General features: G+C 43.2%; 1 protein-coding gene across 7 annotated transcripts; it reads right to left on the bottom strand.

Annotated features, from left to right (window-relative positions):
* Window positions 1-10: 10 nt before the first annotated feature.
* LOC139546330 (transcription factor Dp-1-like) lies at window positions 11-12627 on the bottom strand. Of its 7 annotated transcripts, none has more exons than XM_071354607.1 (12): window positions 12581-12598; window positions 9869-9912; window positions 9683-9749; window positions 9234-9337; window positions 8378-8499; window positions 8007-8172; window positions 4910-5056; window positions 4727-4795; window positions 4447-4598; window positions 4076-4242; window positions 3768-3849; window positions 11-1185 (listed from the first exon to the last, which is right to left on the bottom strand). In XM_071354607.1, the coding sequence occupies exons 2-12, from the start codon at window positions 9878-9880 to the stop codon at window positions 1047-1049; spliced, it is 1227 nt and encodes a 408-aa protein (XP_071210708.1). In that variant the 5' UTR covers window positions 9881-9912; window positions 12581-12598; the 3' UTR covers window positions 11-1046. The 7 variants fall into 7 exon arrangements, with proteins under 7 accessions (XP_071210708.1, XP_071210707.1, XP_071210709.1 ...); XM_071354606.1 differs by lacking the exon at window positions 12581-12598 and adding an exon at window positions 12427-12574; XM_071354608.1 differs by lacking the exon at window positions 12581-12598 and adding an exon at window positions 12447-12574.
* Between the last annotated feature and the right edge of the window lie 5042 nt (window positions 12628-17669).

The raw sequence follows: 17669 nt of genomic DNA, 5'->3' as shown, positions 1-17669 counted from the left end.
AACCACTAACTGAAGTAAACGTGTTAAAACATTCTCTATATTTAATTGACAAAATTATATTAGATTACAGAAAAGGTCTTTTGGAAGAGTCAGTACATGTTGTTCAGTAAAAAAAAAAAAAAAAAAAAGGAGATCTTCGAAGGGAGTCCATGGAGACACACCTACACAACCCACATTTCAGATACATTAATAATGTCCAGGTCTTCCTTCCGCCACTGACCTGTAAAGGATGTTATAAACTACAATCTTCATAGGATCAGTTTACATCATTCAAACACAAAGCTTAACATTTTCCTATAGGGGAGCGTGGGTAGGAGAGTTATTTTCCTCGCTCGTGCCCGTCACTTGTAAACACTACCATGGTGTGGAAGGGCGCTCTCCAAAACTTAAACAAATAAGGACCAGAAAAGCAGCTGCCTACAGAATGAGAGGAAGCTAGCCCAACACACCAGCCCATTGATATCAATGCCACAAAAGAGGGGGATAACAAAACAGTGTCCACACTTTCGAAAGGCAGTCCCAAACTTTCTTAGGGCGTTGTGGCGACTAAACCGGACATTTTGGATCCAGTGAGTGTCTCTGAGCCAGCGGTCTGGGGACAGTTGCACTGGCAGCCATCTTGAAACAGTGGTTCACCATTGAGTCTGTCCAAAGAAATCAAAACATAACAAAGCTAACTATTTCACACACAAGGAACACTATTCTCCAACAGCAGTGGGTTGTCTGGAAGATGTTTATTTTCCCTTTATTCTCCAGCGGGGTGGCTTGCCAAGAAGAGGGTGATAATAGACAGAGAAATGCTGCAGCAGTGCCAAAGCCATAGACTACACTTCCCAGAGAGCCAATGTGCATCATGTGATTCAGGACCACCCCCTCTGAGGAGAAGAGGGCTGCACACCCTTCATACCCAGAAAAACATTCTTCAACGCCCCTTACAGAGAGAGAGATACTCGGAGGGGGAGAAATACTCAGAGATACTCAGAGAGAGAGAGAGGGCGAGAAAAAGAGACAGACTGCTTGTTCGAGAGGCTTGGCGCGGCAGAAAGTTAATCTTCATCGTCGTTCTCATCGTAGTCGTCCTCCTCGTCATCATCCCCCATGTATGACACAGGGGTCTCAACACGGGAGCTGCTGTAGTGAGAGTCATTAGAGCTGGAGGCCAGGGGACCATCTGCACCGCTGTCACTACAGAGAGAGATACAGAGGGGGAAGAAGAGAGTAGTAGAGTTAGTAGGGATGTGCATCTTTCCCTTTCAGGACAATTCTATACCTACAGTGGCTCCGGAAAGTATTCAGACCCCTTGACTATTTCCGAATTTTGTTAGGTTACAGCCTTATTCTAAAATTGATTAAATGTTTTTTTCCCCCCCTCATCAATCCACACACAATACCCCATAACGTCAAAGTAAAAACAGGCTTACAAATTTTTGCTAATTTATAATTAAAATAAATAACTGAAATATTACATTTAGATAAGTATTCAGACCCTTTACTCAGTACTTTGTTGAAGCACCTTTGGCAACGATTGCAGCCTCAAGGCTTCTTGGGTATGACACTGCAAGCTTGGCACACCTGTATTTGATAAGTTTCTCACATTCCTCTCTGCAGATCCTCTCAAGCTCTGTCAGCTTAGATGGGGAGTGTCGCTGCACAGCTATTTTCAGGTCTCTCCAGAGATGTTCGATTGGGTTCAAGTCCGGGCTCTGGCTGGGCACTCACGGAAACTCAGAGACTTGTCCCAAAGCCACTGCAGCGTTGTCTTGGCTGTGTGCTTAGGGTCGTTGTCCTTTTGGAAGGTGAACCTTCGCCCCAATCTGAGACCCAGAGCGCTCTGGAGCAGGCTTTCATCAAGGATCTCGCTGTACTTTGCTCTGTTCATCTTTGCTTCGATCCTGACTAGTCTCCCAGTCCCTGCCGCTGAAAAACATCCCCACAGCATGATGCTGCCACCACCATGATGCTGCCACCACCATGCATCACAGACTGGGATAGTGCTAGGTTTCCGACAGAAATTATGCTTGGCATTCAGGCCAAAGAGTTCAATCTTGGTTTCATCAGACCAGAGAATCTTGTTTCTCATGGTTTGAGTCTAAGTGCATTTTGGAAAACGCCAAGCGGGCTACATGATGAACAGAGGAGTGGCTTCCGTCTGGCCACTCTACCATAAAGGCCTGATTGGTGGAGTGCTGCAGAGATGGCGGTCATTCTGGAAGGTTCTCCCATCTCCACAGAGGAAGTCTGTCAGAGTGACCATCGGGTTCTTGGTCACCTCCCTGACCAAGGTCGTTCTCCCCCGATTGCTCAGTTTGGCCGGGTGGCCAATTCTAGGAAGAGTCTTGGTGGTTCCAAACTTCTTCCATTTAAGAATGATGGAGGCCACTGTGTTCTTGGGGACCTTCAATGCTGCAGACATTTTTTGCTACCTTTCCTCAGATCTGTGCCTTAAAAATCCTGTCTCTGAGCTCTACGGACAATTCCTTCAACCTCATGGTTTTTGCTCTGACATGCACTGTCAACTGTGGGACGTTATATAGACAGGTGTGTACCTTTCCAAATCATGTCCAATCAATTGAATTTACCACAAGTGGACTCCAATGAAGTTGTAGAAACATCTCAAGGATGACCAATGGAAACAGGATACACCTGAGCTCAATTTAGAGTCTCATAGCAAAGGGTCTGAATACTTATGTAAATTAAGTATTTCTGTTTTGTATTTTTAATACTTTTGCAAAAATGTCTAAAAACCTGTTTTCGCTTTGTCATTATGGGCTATCGTGTGTAGATTACAGAGATGTTTTTAATTTAATTTATTTTCGATACAGGCTGTAATGTAACAAAATGTGAAAAAAGTCAAGGGGTCTGAATACTTTCCGATATCTAGACACATGGGCTCCGATACCATACAGGAACTAAACGTTTTAGTTTGATTAGAGAACGAATCGCACCAACATTTGCAGCATAAACACATTCATTTTCCAATCTAAATGAAAATCTGCTGCTGATGAAGCTCGTGAGCTGGGCCTCTGAGCTGGATCTGTCTGAGCCGACTACTATGGTGTACGTACTATGTAGACACCTGAGCTGAGTCATAAGCATCTACCACTCACTACCACTATCGGATTAGGTGGGGCAATGTAGCCCATTTTGTCCCCACACTCTGGTTCTGAAATCACCATCACCCACTAATTAACTTGTCATTTTTGCAGATTGTGTTTGAGCTAGTAACGTATCAATATTTATTATTTACAAAATAGTTATGACATAGCCAATGAATATTTAGCACAACTTTGGATTTCCCACCCTCCCATCTCAAAATAAAATGGTTTGGACATTTTTAGAGAGTGGTGATCTCTTCTCCTCTCGCTTCAGCCATGCAGTGTGCCTCGCAAAAGTGATTGCTGTCCTCGTTATGAAATTATCAACTTAACCCTGTATATCTGAAAAACGACCAAAACTATTGCTGATGGTGAACCTGAACAATCAAAGTAAAATCTATTGTAAGCCTCGTTCAGCAGGTATAGCCAGATGACTTGTCTCCAGGTAGATTACTTTTTATTTCTGGTAAAACACCATTTTCAACAGCGCATAGATAACAATCAACTAATTACACAGGTTGTCACTCAACTAATAAAGCCTAATATCACGCAAGTCGTTTTAGCATATGGGGGGGGACCGATACGTATTGGTGAATTGTTACATCCCTAAGAGTTACCATATATTTCTATGTGAAAGTGCTGATGGCAAGCCTGACTAAGAGAGAGTCTCACCTGCCCTGGCCGTGATGGCGCCGCCCGTTGGTGGAGGATCCTCCAGTGATGTAGACGTTACTGATGGGACCCTGGGCCATCTCTATGTGACAGACAGTAGTACACACATTCACATATAGACATTAGAGAGAACCACACAGGCCCTTGTTTCTCATAGCCAATGTACCCCAAATTATCAACGTTTTACAATGCCCAATTCATTTACTTTAATAGAGATTGTGTGTAGCTCGATGACTCAAGCTATGACAGATGATTTGGGCATGAAGTTTAAGCATGCGCTATGACCCCTGATCCCTATGACCTCTGACCTGTGACGTAGGGCTCCAGGGCTTTGGGCACCAGGCTGCGGGCCACCTTCAGGTCCTCCGGGGAACATTTGCCCACCTCCAGGCCACAGGCCATGCCCATGCGCTTCAGCACCTCAATATCGTCGTGGATCTCAAACATGTTGTCGAAGTTAAACAGGTACTCAAACCTGAACACAGCAGAATGGGAGAGGAAGAAATGAAGACTATAATAGCATGGTTAGAACATTAATAAATAAAAAACTTTCAACCATGAAAAACTCAATCGGTGTGTTGCCATGGCCTCGATGTTGGACAAAATAAAATGTCTTTACATTACTTCAATTGATGATCAATTTACACTGGCATACACCAACACACACATAGTCACTCACTTGTCATTTGAGATGCTGCAGTCGATGACTGTCTTCTTGCTGGTGTTGATGATGATGAAGGGGAGGTGGATGAGAGAGTTGGGGGGCGGAGGTCTGTTGGCCTGCTGTTCCGTCTGTCTGTTCCGCTGCACCAGGTTCTTAAAGGCTATTTGCTGCAGGAGAGGAACAACATGGAGAGAACGTTAGAATAACGTTAAGTCAACCCGTGGTCTTGTATTTTATGCTTCCCTTAAACATTGATTGTATTGTTGTCTATGAGGCAGGCTTGGCCTATGATCACCTGTAATATGAGCTCTTGGAGTTGTGACTGCTTCTGCTTGATTCTCTCCAGTCGCCTTTGTCTCTCCACCTACAGAGGAACAACGCAGACAGGGTGTCAGAGCATAAGAGAAAAGGGGGAGTGAGGAGAGTTCATAGAGGGCCAGGTGTGTGTGTGTGTGTGTGTGTGCGCGCGCGCGCTTACCTCTAGGTTCTGGCACTCCTGGGCTGAGTTGGTAGGCAGACCAATCCACTTGATCTCTTTCTTCTCTTTAGAGATGATGTTCATGGCCATGAGCACGTTGAGCGCGTCGTACACACGCCGTCGGATGTTCTTCTGGTCGTACACATGCTACAAGGAGAGGGGGAAGAGGTTCATCTCTGACCTTGATTCCTGTGTGTGCAGAGAGCTTACAGTGGATTTGTGAGGTGATTTCGTAAGAAAACCAGTGTCCTAAAGCCTAATTTACAACTTCCGTGCCGTCTACCTCCCGGAATGTCCGCTCCTGTCCGCACATGGATTTCGAAATCGCAGCAGAAGTTTTCAAGGAGGTGAATGTGGACTCAAAACCCTATGTGGACGAGAGAGGACGTTTGATGTCCAAACACTGAAGCGGTAGTAGCGCAAGTAAATTAGGCTCGAGGAAGACCATGTCAGAGAATCTTTATTTCCTAAACAGGTTTGTTGTGTCTGTGAAATTGTGACGTCATAAAAAGGTTTGTTTTGTCTGAGCGATGTCACAATGATGTGTTATGTCTGAGAGAAAGTTATAGTAAAGTTCTGTCAGAGAGAGGGTTGTCATAATGAGGAGTTCTGTAAGAGAGAGTGATGCCATAATGAGGTGTTCTGTCAGGTGGCTATATTTGCTTGCTATCTATAGTGGAGATGGCAGTAGTCCGACTGACAACTTTACCAGGATGAGGACTTGCCAATGTAAAGCTCTTTTCAAAAGCCTAATCTCTGATGAAGCAAGCTAAATGACACGTTGTTTGCTTAGCTACCTAGCTACAATGCCAAATGGATAGGCTACCCACACGTATTTGAAAACATATGAACAACTGATGTTTACTGATCAGGAAAAGCATGCAGTTACTTGCTGTATAACTGATGTTAAAGATAAATGCAGAATAACCGGAAATGTGTAGTTCAGACTATGCTTTTCAAATCAAATCGTATTAGTCACATGCGCCGAATACAACAGGTGAAGACCTTACAGTGAAATGCTTACTTACGAGCCCCTAAACAACAACGCAAGTTTAAAAAATATGGATAATAATAAATGAAAGTAACAAGTAATTAAAGGAGCAGCAGTAAAACAACAATAGCGAGACTATATACAGGGCGGTACTGGTACAGAGTCAATTGCGTGGGGGCACCGGTTAGTTGAGGTAATATGTACATGTAGGTAGAGTCACTAAAGTGACTATGCATAGATGATAACAGAGAGCAGCAGCGGTGCAAAGGAGGGGGAGAGGGCAATGCAAATAGTCTGGGTAGCCATCTGATTAGATGTTCAGGAGTCTTATGGCTTGGGGGCAGAAGCTGTTCAGAAGCCTCTTGGACCAAGACTTGGCGCTCCGGTACAGTCTATGACTAGGGTGGCTGGAGTCTTTGACAATTTTTACAGCCTTCCTCTGACACCGCCTGGTATAGAGGTCCTGGACGGCAGGAAGCTTGTCCCCAGTGATGTACTGGGCCATTCGCACTACCCTCTGTAGTGCCTTGTGGTCGGAGGCCGACCTGGCAGTTGCCATACCAGGCAATGATGCAACCAGTCAGGATGCTCTCGATGGTGCAGATGTAGAAACTTTTGAGGATCTGAGGACTCATGCCAAATATTTTCAGTCTCCTGAGGGGGAATAGGTTTTGTCGTGTCCTCTTCACGACTGTCTTGGTGTGCTTGGACCATGTTAGTTTGTTGGTGATGTGGACACCAAGGAACTTGGTGCTCTCAACCTGCTCCACTGCAGCCCCGTCGATGAGAATGGGGGCATGCTCGGTCCTCTTTTTCTTGTAGTCCACAATCATCTCGTTGATCACGTTGAGGGAGAGGTTGTTGTCCTGGCACCACACGGCCAGGTCTCTGACCTCCTCCCTATAGGCTGTCTAGTCGTTGTCGGTGATCAACCCTACCACTGTTGTGTCATCGACAAACTTAATGATGGTGTTGGAATCGTGCCTGGCCGTGCAGTCATGAGTGAACAGGGAGTACAGGAGGGGACTGAGCACGCAGAAGTGAGTGCTATGGGTCGGTAGTCATTTAGGCAGGTTACATTAGTGTTCTTGGGCACAGGCACTATGGTGGTCTGCTTAAAACATGTTGATATTACTGACTCGGACAGGGAGAGGTTTAAAATGTCAGTGAAGACACTTGCCAGCTGGTCAGCGCATGCTCGCAGTACACGTCCTGGTAATCCGTCTGGCCTTGTGAATGTTGACCTGTTTAAAAGTCTTACTCACATCGGCTGCGGAGAGCGTGATCACAGTCTTCCGGAACAGCTGGTGCTCTCATGCATGTTTCAGTATTATTTGCCTTGAAGCGAGCATAGAAGTAGTTTAACTCGTCTGGTAGGCTCGTGTCACTGGGCAGCTCTCGGCTGTGCTTCCCTTTGTAGTCCGTAATGGTTTGCAAGCCCTGCCACATCCGATGAGCATCAGAGCCGGTGTAGTACAATTCGATCGTAGTCCTGTATTGACGCTTTGCCTGTTTGTTGGTTCGTCAGAGGGCATAGCGGGTTAGAGTTCCGCACCTTGAAAGCGACAGCTCTAGCCTTTAGCTCAGTGCAGATGTTGCCTGTGATCCATGGCTTCTGGTTGGAGTATGTACGTACGGTGACTTTGGAGACGACGTCATTGATGCACTTATTGATGAAGCCAATGACTGATGTGGTGTACTCCTCAATGCCATCAGAGGAATCCCGGAACATATTCCAGTCTGTGCTAGCAAAACAGTCCTGTAGCTTAGCATCTGCTTTATCTGACCACGTTTTTATTGATAGATATATTCAATAGATGATATTAAAACCAAATAGTTATTACATTTATTTAACAATTCCTTGAAAATGGCACGTAGTTGTCAATGGTTTTAATAGAGCTAGGGGTCTTCTTGTCCCCCAGCAGCAAAATCGAACACTCTGCCCCGTATTGTCACGTTTTATTGGTGAGGACCTATTCAGTCAGACAGAATGTGCGATGTCATAATGGAGAATTCTACCTGAGAAAAAGGGATGTCATAAATACCTCCCCTGCCTGCTCTGAGGTATAGCCCTATGCAGTGTGTGCATACAGCTTCAGAACTCACTGAGTCGTTGGGGGAGATGTGGTTGTCTGCAGCGCTGAACTCCGCCACCAGCTCGTCTGCCACCTCGTTGTAGGTGGTCACACCTTTCTTCTGCACCTTCTCGCACACCTTCATGGAGAAATGTCTCAGGCCCTTGCCATTCTTCTCCCCCTTCTTACCACGCTTCCTGTGGACAAAGAAGTGATCAAACAGCTGTTTACTTCTAGATTCCACTGGTATATTGCACACAGGCGCACACAATACCTAAACATCTAAAACCAGCTAGGTGCTCAAATAGCTTCTCTATCAATGAACAGAGAGGAGGGGGTGCCTCCTAAGTGACCTGCCAGGATGTGAGGTACAATTTTCTTTTGGGGGGGTTAGTGACTCACCCCGAGGACCATGGCGACGCGTCGGCCGGCTGGCTCTGTGTGAGGAACTGGGAGTTGGGTGTTTGAGGGCTGTTCACAAGTATGGCACTGGAAACACTGGGCCTCTGGGGCGTACCAATCACCTACAGGGAGTGGGGTGGTGGGAAGAGAGGGCCCAACCATTTTAGTTTTAGAGTAAAATAGAAAATCTTTATTATTCCCATAGAGCAACTTGCTTTGCACCAAGCAGTCAAAATACAGTACATATACCTACAACAGAGCAATCTGAACTGATTCTCAACATCATGGCGTGACAAGTGTGTCTCCCTCAAGACCAGCAGGAAAGATGGAAAGAGCATTATGCAGCTGACTCATAATGTACCAAGTGCCTATGGTGGAGTGAACCTACTCTGGGGTGATAAGGTGAAGAGAACTTCCTGCTTATAGTTGTTATGGGAGGCAGGCCAGTTAGGTGATGTATTCCACTGTCTACGGGCTGGTCATCGGGTGAAGCATAAGCTGTTCCCCATTATAAATTATATATATATATTACCATGTATGTAATGGGATGATGGGAGTAATCCTGCTGACTGCAGAGGTTGATCAGCTTAGGCTCACCCCCCGGTCACGTCACAATGATAATGGACGGGGCTTAGAGACCATGGATTCTGTGTGTGCTTTAAACTGTGTAGAGGTTTCAGCAAGTGTATTTAAGTGGTGAGCTTGCAGTTAGGAAGGTTGTGCTTGCAATGTCTGAAAGCAAATAACAACCTGCACTCTACCACTGTGTCAAAATAAAATCCTTTGTCATCAAGTCTGTGGTTGAGATATTTCTGTGGTAGACGCAATAGGGGTCCTGGGAAATGGACACACTCACCATGTGTGGAGCAATGTTGACATTGGAGGGCCCCAGGGTTTTAGGCAGCAGTTGTTTGGCCATGGGGATTGACACAGGATGGACAGCAACCAGAGACAGGACACCTGAGAGGGGACAGAGTCAACACTAGGCTTACCTGGAACCACTGTCCACAAAATGGCTGCCTCTTTTCATATCCAGTTCTCAGGTAGATGGCTTCAGGGGACAGGAGGCCCTATAGGATGCAAGCTTACTGACCCAAAGGAAATTCTGAGTGTACCCAGAATCTATAGAACACCTGTCTGATAATGGAGCCCATGATTAGATGAGCAGAATGTTTTCAAAGGAGTAAAACGAGATGAGCTACATCTGTGCAGTCTCATTGCCCCCTGCTGTTGAATTGAGACATACCTGACAGAGACCGGTATTGAATGAAACAGATCTGGAACACAACACACTGTTTTGCTCACCTTTACTGGGACTCCGATTCTGGTCAATGAAAACCTTCAATTCTCCATTGGTTTCCATCAGACCAACCTGTGGGAAAGACACCATCATCAACATATATTCCAGTAAAATCTCAACAGCTGGTCTCTGTATTGAATCAGGACCAGCATGGAAAAACACTGCAACTGGTTGTCTCTGATCAGACTCACATCTTTGGCCATTATCCTCCTCTGATAAGTCACCAATTACTACCCTGAAACAGAGAGCAACCATGATACAGCCAGATGTCTAATGAAATGGTCCACTCACACAGTGTGGTGAAGAAGGTGCAACAGTGCATCTTCAACCTCAGGAGGCTGAAGGAATTTGGCTTGTCACCTAAAACCCTCACAAACTTTTACAGATGCACAATTGAGAGAATCCTGTCGGGCTGTATCACCGCCTGGTACGGCAACTGCACTGCCCTCAACCACAAGGCTCTCCAGAGGGTGGTGCGGTCTGAACAATGCATCACCGGGACCAAACTACCTGCCCTCCAGGACACCTACAGCACCCGATGCCACAGGAAGGCCAAAAAGTTAATCAAGGACAACAACCACCCCAGCCACTGACTGTTCACCCCGCTACCACCCAGAAGGCGAGGTCAGTACAGGTGCAGCAAAGCTGGGACTGAAAAACAGTCATCACTAACACAGAGAGGCTGCTGCCTACTTACAGACTCAAATCATTGGCCACTTTAATAAATTGATCACTAGTCACATTAAATAATGCGACTTTAATAATGTTTACATATCTTACATTACTCATCTCATATGTATATACTATTTTATACCATCTTGCCTATGCCGCTCGGTCATCACTCATCCATCTATTTATATGTACATATTCTTATTCCATACCTTATTAGGTAGTTGTTGTGGAATTGTTAGATCAACTGATAGATATTACTGCACTGTCAGAACTAGAAGATCAAACATATGTGACCAATAAAATGTGAATTTGATTTTGTTAGAGCTCTGGATTTGTAGTTGTCTGGGTGTATAGAAGTATACACTGCTGGAAAACTAATTTAAATTGGGGTTAACCTGCTTAAAATCACTTCAGGATGGCATTGGAGAAAGTAGACTGGCTTTGGTATGGGGAGCAAAAAAAGAAAACCGTGATTTGCATTAAAAAAAACTACATCCAATCCCTCCCGTGTGTGACAGTTGTATAGGCCTATGGGTGTTATGGGACAGTTCACAATCCCTGATAAAACAATTTTCTTCACACAGGCAAACTATTGCACATTTATACGAACTACATAATATACATTAAATGTTTGCAAAGGTAGGCAGCAGATTGTGTTATTGATCAAGAAGCAAAGCCTGCCTGTTTATAAGCAGCATAGCTATTGCACAAAAGCACCACTAGCTGGCTACAGCCTCGCTATTGCCAGAACAAAAACATTACTAGTCGACTAAATTATCTTTGCAGGTCAACTTCGATTGCATATTCCAAAGTGCTGAGACTGGTCAGCTGTGATGAGTATCAGACATTCATGTTTTAGTATTTATGATATCTTATCATAACTTTCATCATTTCATCAAACTGTAAGGCCTAACGTTAGTAGGTGTTGACCACGTCCTAGACCCGAGATTCCCCACGAAGTTTACAAGCAGAGCAGAAATTGCTAGCCAGCTAACGTTACAACAATAAAAGGTGCCTGGATGGCTGATTACTTGTAATGAGAATTTGTTTCCATTTCACATTCTGCGATTACTAGCTAGCTCGCACAAGGGACTAACTGATGCTAGCTATCTACCTAACATTAGTGATATTACAGGATGCTAACATTAGCTAATTCATTGAGGCACGTTTTGAGACGATTCCGAGTGCAAAACGATTGTGTATAAGAAAACTGATCCAATTTGATATTTTGTGGTTATACTAATAAAAGCGAACATGCATTTGCAAGCAGGAATGACCGAGCAATTAAAAGGTTTAACTTGAAGTGCACTTACAAGTGCACTCTTTTCTTCTGCTTCTTCCGCGGCTGTTTTTGTTGGCATCGAGGACAGAGGAAGAGGAGGTCTAAATCCCGATCGCCAAACAGGAAACAAAACTAGACGCCAAATGATCGTGATTCTGAAATAATAGCTAGCTAATACATTTAGGTTTCTAAGCAACCCAATAATCCACGCATCAGACAGATGTATTTTTATTGGGGAGCATACATGGACCTTTAGGAATTACAGTTAGTCAGCTTTCTGGTCAATCATGTATCAATCTCAAAATGGATGCTTTTCAAAGTAACCTCGCTAGTCACCTAGCTTGCTAATAACTATGAATAATATTACTCGCGCTTGAATGCCACGGGCGATTAAATACAAAGGAAATGTATAGCTAGTTATAATAAAGCTAAAATAAAACGTGCAATTAATAAGTGGTCGAAAAGCGAAGACTGTAAGAGTAAGCGTAGCTAGCGCAAACCACTGCCTGAGGATATTATAACGGTAACGTTATTTAGAGAATATATCTGCAAACATAACTAGTATAAAACGGCATAAATGTTAGCTGCTACGTTTGCAATTCTTAACACAAACATGCGAGCGAAACATACAGCTATATAACTGGCTAGTTACAAGAGCACGACTAATATTTTGATGATCAGTTGATGGATAAATTAGCCAACGCTAGCGAGTTGGCATAAACAACGGGAAGTAGCTACAGTAGAGGCATGCTAGACAACTCGGTCAATGTACTAGTTAGCAAATGGTTAGCTTACTTGCTAACATAACAAGCTACCTACAACTTTTAAAGCAGGTAGGCAATTCCTCCTTTCGAATGTCACGTTAATAAATACCCCCTTTCAATCGACAACGACCAAAGTCTATTGACTTTGTTAGCAGTAAGCTCGAAATTCCTCTTAAGCAGTTTACCATCCTTTCTCTCAAACCAATCTTGGCGGTGTCTAATATCTGATGTTTCGGATTGGATAGTTTTAACATGACGCAGGCAATCCGTGCTACTAAAGCCACGCCTTCAGTGCTTTCTGATTGCTTGGCGTGCCAGGACCTATTTTCATTGAGGTGGCCAAAGCTTTTAATACGGTAGACCTAGGGTTGCACATTTTGGGGAATATTCAGAGGTGGAAACTGTCCGTGGGAATTAACGGAAATATATGCAAATTAATATGAATACCATTTAAATGTAGATGTTTTTTGCATTAGATATATTTACCATATCATATGGAGACAGAAACATAAACCTTTTACCTTATCATAAGTAGACATAATTTCAAATTGTTAAATCCTTCCAATAGAAAAAAATAAAAATACGATTTAGTTACGAATTGAACTTTAATTAAATGAGTTGACTCACATGGGATGATTTCACTGAACAACAAAAGAAAGGGAATATTGAATGATCCCCAATGATCCATCACATCTCCCAAAAACGTTTTCAACACACATCTGTAAAATGATAGTCTAGAAACTAAAGCTTTGGTTGTCTTCCTCTCAGGCTTCCATGTCTTCTCCCTGGACTTTCTCAATGTCCACCTCTTGAACATCAGACTGAGGCCTCATCTTCACTATCACTTTCCAACCTTGTTGAGGATGGCTAGTTGTCAGGCTCAAAAAGCCTCAAATTTGCCCGGATGGTCACCAATTTGTCAACCCTTGTATTGGTCAGCCAGTTGCGTGCTTTGGTGTGTGTGTTCCCAAACAAAGACCAGTTGCGCTCTGAGGCGGCTGATGTTGGTGGGATTTGGAGAATGATGGAGGCAACAGGGGAAAGAGCCTCAGATCCACAAAGTCCCTTCCACCAGGTGGCTGATGAGATATGTTGGCACGACTGCCATATTGCATCTCCATCCCAAAGCCCTTGCTTGGAAGTGTACTTTGCCAGACTGCCAAGAACCCTGCCCTCATCCAGGCCAAGGTGGCGAGACACGGCAGTGATGACACCATAGGCCTTGTTGATCTCTGCACCAGACAGAATGATCTTGCCAGCATACTTGGGGTCCAACATGTACGCTGCGGCGTGTATGGGCTTCAGGCATAAGTCTTCACGCTTTTTGATGTATTTCAGAACTGCAGTTTCCTCTGCTTGGAGCAACAGTGAAGTGAGCAGGGCAGTACGGATTTCTTCTCTTACATCTGCAAGCAGAGACTGAACCTCAGACAGGATGGCATTGTCTCCCTCAATACGTGCAATGGCTGCTGCTATAGGTTTCAGGCTGCTTTCCACTCTCTCCCAAAATACATCACCCAGGATGATCCTCCTGATGGGGCTGTCCACATGGCCATTTCTTGGAGAGACTCCTTCCCCTCCAGGAGACTGTCAAACATGCTGACAACACCACCCCAACAGGTGTTGCTAGGCAGCTTCAATGTGGTGCTCTTATTCTTCTCACTTTGCTTGGTGAGGTAGATTGCTGCTATAACTTGATGACCCTTCACATACCTAACCATTTCCTTGGCTCTCTTGTAGAGTGTATCCATTGTTTTCAGTGCCATGATGTCATTGAGGAGCAGATTCAAGGCATGAGCAGCACAACCAATGGGTGTGATGTGAGGGTAGGACTCCTCCACTTTAGACCAAGCAGCCTTCATGTTTGCGGCATTGTCTGTCTCCAGTGCAAATACCTTCTGTGGTCCAAGGTCATTGATAACTGCCTTCAGCTCATCTGCAATGTAGAGATACTGGTTGAGGGGTGGAGATCATGTAGTTAATTATTCCTTGCCCACGAACATTCGAACACCCATCAGAGATGATTGCAATACAGTCTGCTTTCTCTATGATTTGCTTGACCTTCACTTGAACTATGTTGAACTCTGCATCCAGCAAATGAGTAGATAAAGCATGTCTGGTTGGATGGGTGTATGCTGGGCAAAGAACATTCAGAAATCTCTTCCAATACACATTGCCTGTGAGCATCAGAGGTGAACCAGTTGCATACACAGCTCGGGCAAGACATTCATCAGCATTTGTCTGACTACGTTCCTCCATTGAGTTAAAAAAACGTCTGATTCCAGGAGGACCATAAGCTGTTGCTATCTGATTCATAATTTTCACCTCGAATAGAAGTAGAGGTACTTTTGTCAGAGGTTGCTTGTTGTGAGCGAGCGCTGAGGGAACTTTATGCACTTGGCCAGATGATTCTGCATCTTTGTTGCATTCTTCACATATGATTTGGCACAGTATTTGCAAATGTACACAGCTTTTCCTTCTACATTAGCTGCAGTGAAATGTCTCCACACATCAGATAGTGCCCGTGGCATTTTCCTGTAAAGATTAGAAAGAAATTAGTAAAAAAATATCCATGTACAGATAAATAGTTAAGCAGTTAGATTAAACAACTCCTTTGTAAGATAAATGTTTTAAAATGAAACATGTATAGAAACAGGTGAATTAACACTCCTCAGTTAGCAGGCTCAAGCAAGCTAAAACCCACATGGTAGCAAGAACTAACTAGCAGAAATTGTTAACAAGTTTGAAATTATTTAAACACACTTTGCTGTAGGCTACTATTTACTAGTTAACAAAAATCATGTATGTCATATAAAATATATTCACCACACCCAGTATTGTAATCAAAACTTACCAGAAAGCATGTAGTCCTGGTCGTGTTGGGTGGATTATATAAAATAACAAAAATCAGGTCTTCAAGGGCTGCATTGTCTGCTGGCCAATTAATGACACAAATTGATAAATTAAATGCAAGACATGAATTAAAAGCAGGACTGTGGCATTGCCGCGGGAAGTAGGGGGGCTGAGGGTGCTGGAGCACCCCCTGAAAAATCAGAATAGCATTTTTTTGTAATAAAATATATTTTAAAATACCTTTTAAAAAGTAGTCCGCTGGGCCTTTACTAGTATTAGCGGACCGATATAGACGTCTGTAACATGGGCACAAATGTTCTGTATCTCTGCTTTGGCAAAAAAATGTAGTTGTATAATTAAGAACAGTATCTTGCAGGATTCAATAGTTGGAATTGTAAGTTGTTGCCTTGTGACTTTTTCTATGATTGTCATTCTAATGGAATCCAGAAAATAACAAAACCCTGTCCTCAAACATTTACATCAAAAGGTGAAGAGTTATGGGCAAAGACACAAAACATCCACATCACATAAAATATTTTTCTTGATCAAATGACATGGAAAACAACCAGTTTTTGTGCAGTATTAATTTACCATCCTTACAAACCACTTAATGTACATGTACATTACTGTATTGTACATAGGCTGGTCATCTAGGTTTGTACTGGTAGACTTTCCATCACCATGAAGAAAAACAATGACCAATACAGTAACTGAGTACATGGAGACATCAAGTGGTTTGTGAGGATGTGATGTGGCTCAGTTGGTAGCTTGCAATGCTAGGGTTGTGGGTTGGATTCCCACGGGGGACCAGTACAAAAAAAGTATGAAAATGTATGCACTCACTATGGTAAAATGCTCTGGATAAGAGTGTCTATGGAAAAGGAATGAATAGACCATTTCAGTGTTCACATAGAAATAAGTTGCATTTGCAAATTATTTCAAGAAACTGGAAAACATATCAAGCAAGTACTTTTATATTCAGATTAACTGTTTTGTACAGAATTATCAGACTGAAGTTACAAATGCTGGTAAACACTCAAATACATTTAGTTTTTTTTTTTTTTACACAAAAGTAGAGTACTGGGCCTTTACTAGTCCTGTATTAGCGGACCAATCTAGACATCTTTAGCGCGGGCAATTCTCCCCCCACACCCTAAAAATAAATGCGGCATCCCCACCCCCAAACTACTTTCTGCAGCTATGGACTGTGGCCCTCAAGGACTGTGAGTTGTGTACTTCTGCATTACATAATTTCAACACTCCAAAGACAAAACCACCAAGCAATACTAGGGGGCGGTGTGTGTCCGTTCGCATGTTGAGAGAGAGAGCGCAATCCATTCAGTATTAATGCCTTTGTGAACAAGCAATATTTACGCTTTGACATTCACCAATCATACAGGTATGGTTAGTTTGGAAAGGAATGTTGAATAAACCATGTTTTGCTGTAATGTGATGATTCAGTCTCCTATACATTTTAGTGAACAGTCTCTATTGCTATTACGAACATGTTTTAACGTTTCACCCTACTGAACACAATGTGGTGGAAAAAGTACCCAATTGTAATACTTGAGTAAAAGTAAAGAAAAGTGAAAAGTCACCCAGTAAAATACTACTTGAGTAAAAATCTAAATGTATATGGTTTTAAATATACTTAACTATCAAAAGTAAATGATCAAATATACTTGAGTATCAAAAGTAAAAAATAATTTCAAATTTCTTATATTAGGCAAACTAGACGGCACAATTTGTGCTAGGGCAAAAAAAGAAACGTGCACCCGGTGGGGCACAGGACCGAGTTTGGGAAAGCTGCTACAGAGTACCACCAAATGAGTCATAATACCCATAAAACCTAGTGGTCAAACAGGGAAATGGTTCCAATTGTTTTTCCACCATACATTTTTCACTTAAAATAAGGGCTGTGTTTCACGTAGGCTTACCCTGGCGTGATGTTTTGATAACCGTGTAAATCACTCTAGGACAAGGTGACTTATCAATATATTCGCCTGTATTTACCCCCAAAAATGAAGCGCTAATTAGCTGCTAATATGGCTATCATAAAGAACTACAAATTCCATGATGATCTGGACGAGACTGCCGAATCAAGGCAGTGTTAAGAATCGCTGGATTAATTATCTAATGTTAGCTAAATGCAGTAATTAATAAATTTGCTAAATTTCTTTAAATGGACAATTCTGTGAACTGTCTTGTGCAAGTTTTAAATGGACACAATACCTGTTAGCAAAGGTGTCAGCTAGAGATGACATGCAGGAGCTTGCAGGGATTTACAGTTTTGCATGATGTCTACTTTGATGCAAATTAGCATTTTTGAATCAGAGTAAATAGGGCTGAATATATTGTCACCTGGTCCGAGAGAGATTTACATGGTTATCAAAATGTCACGCCAGTGTAAGCCTACACAGC

Source organism: Salvelinus alpinus, chromosome 20, assembly GCF_045679555.1.
Source record: "Salvelinus alpinus chromosome 20, SLU_Salpinus.1, whole genome shotgun sequence".
NCBI lineage: Eukaryota > Metazoa > Chordata > Actinopteri > Salmoniformes > Salmonidae > Salvelinus > Salvelinus alpinus.
The sequence above is the reverse complement of the archived record's forward strand: the minus strand, read 5'-3'. Positions and strand labels throughout refer to the sequence as shown.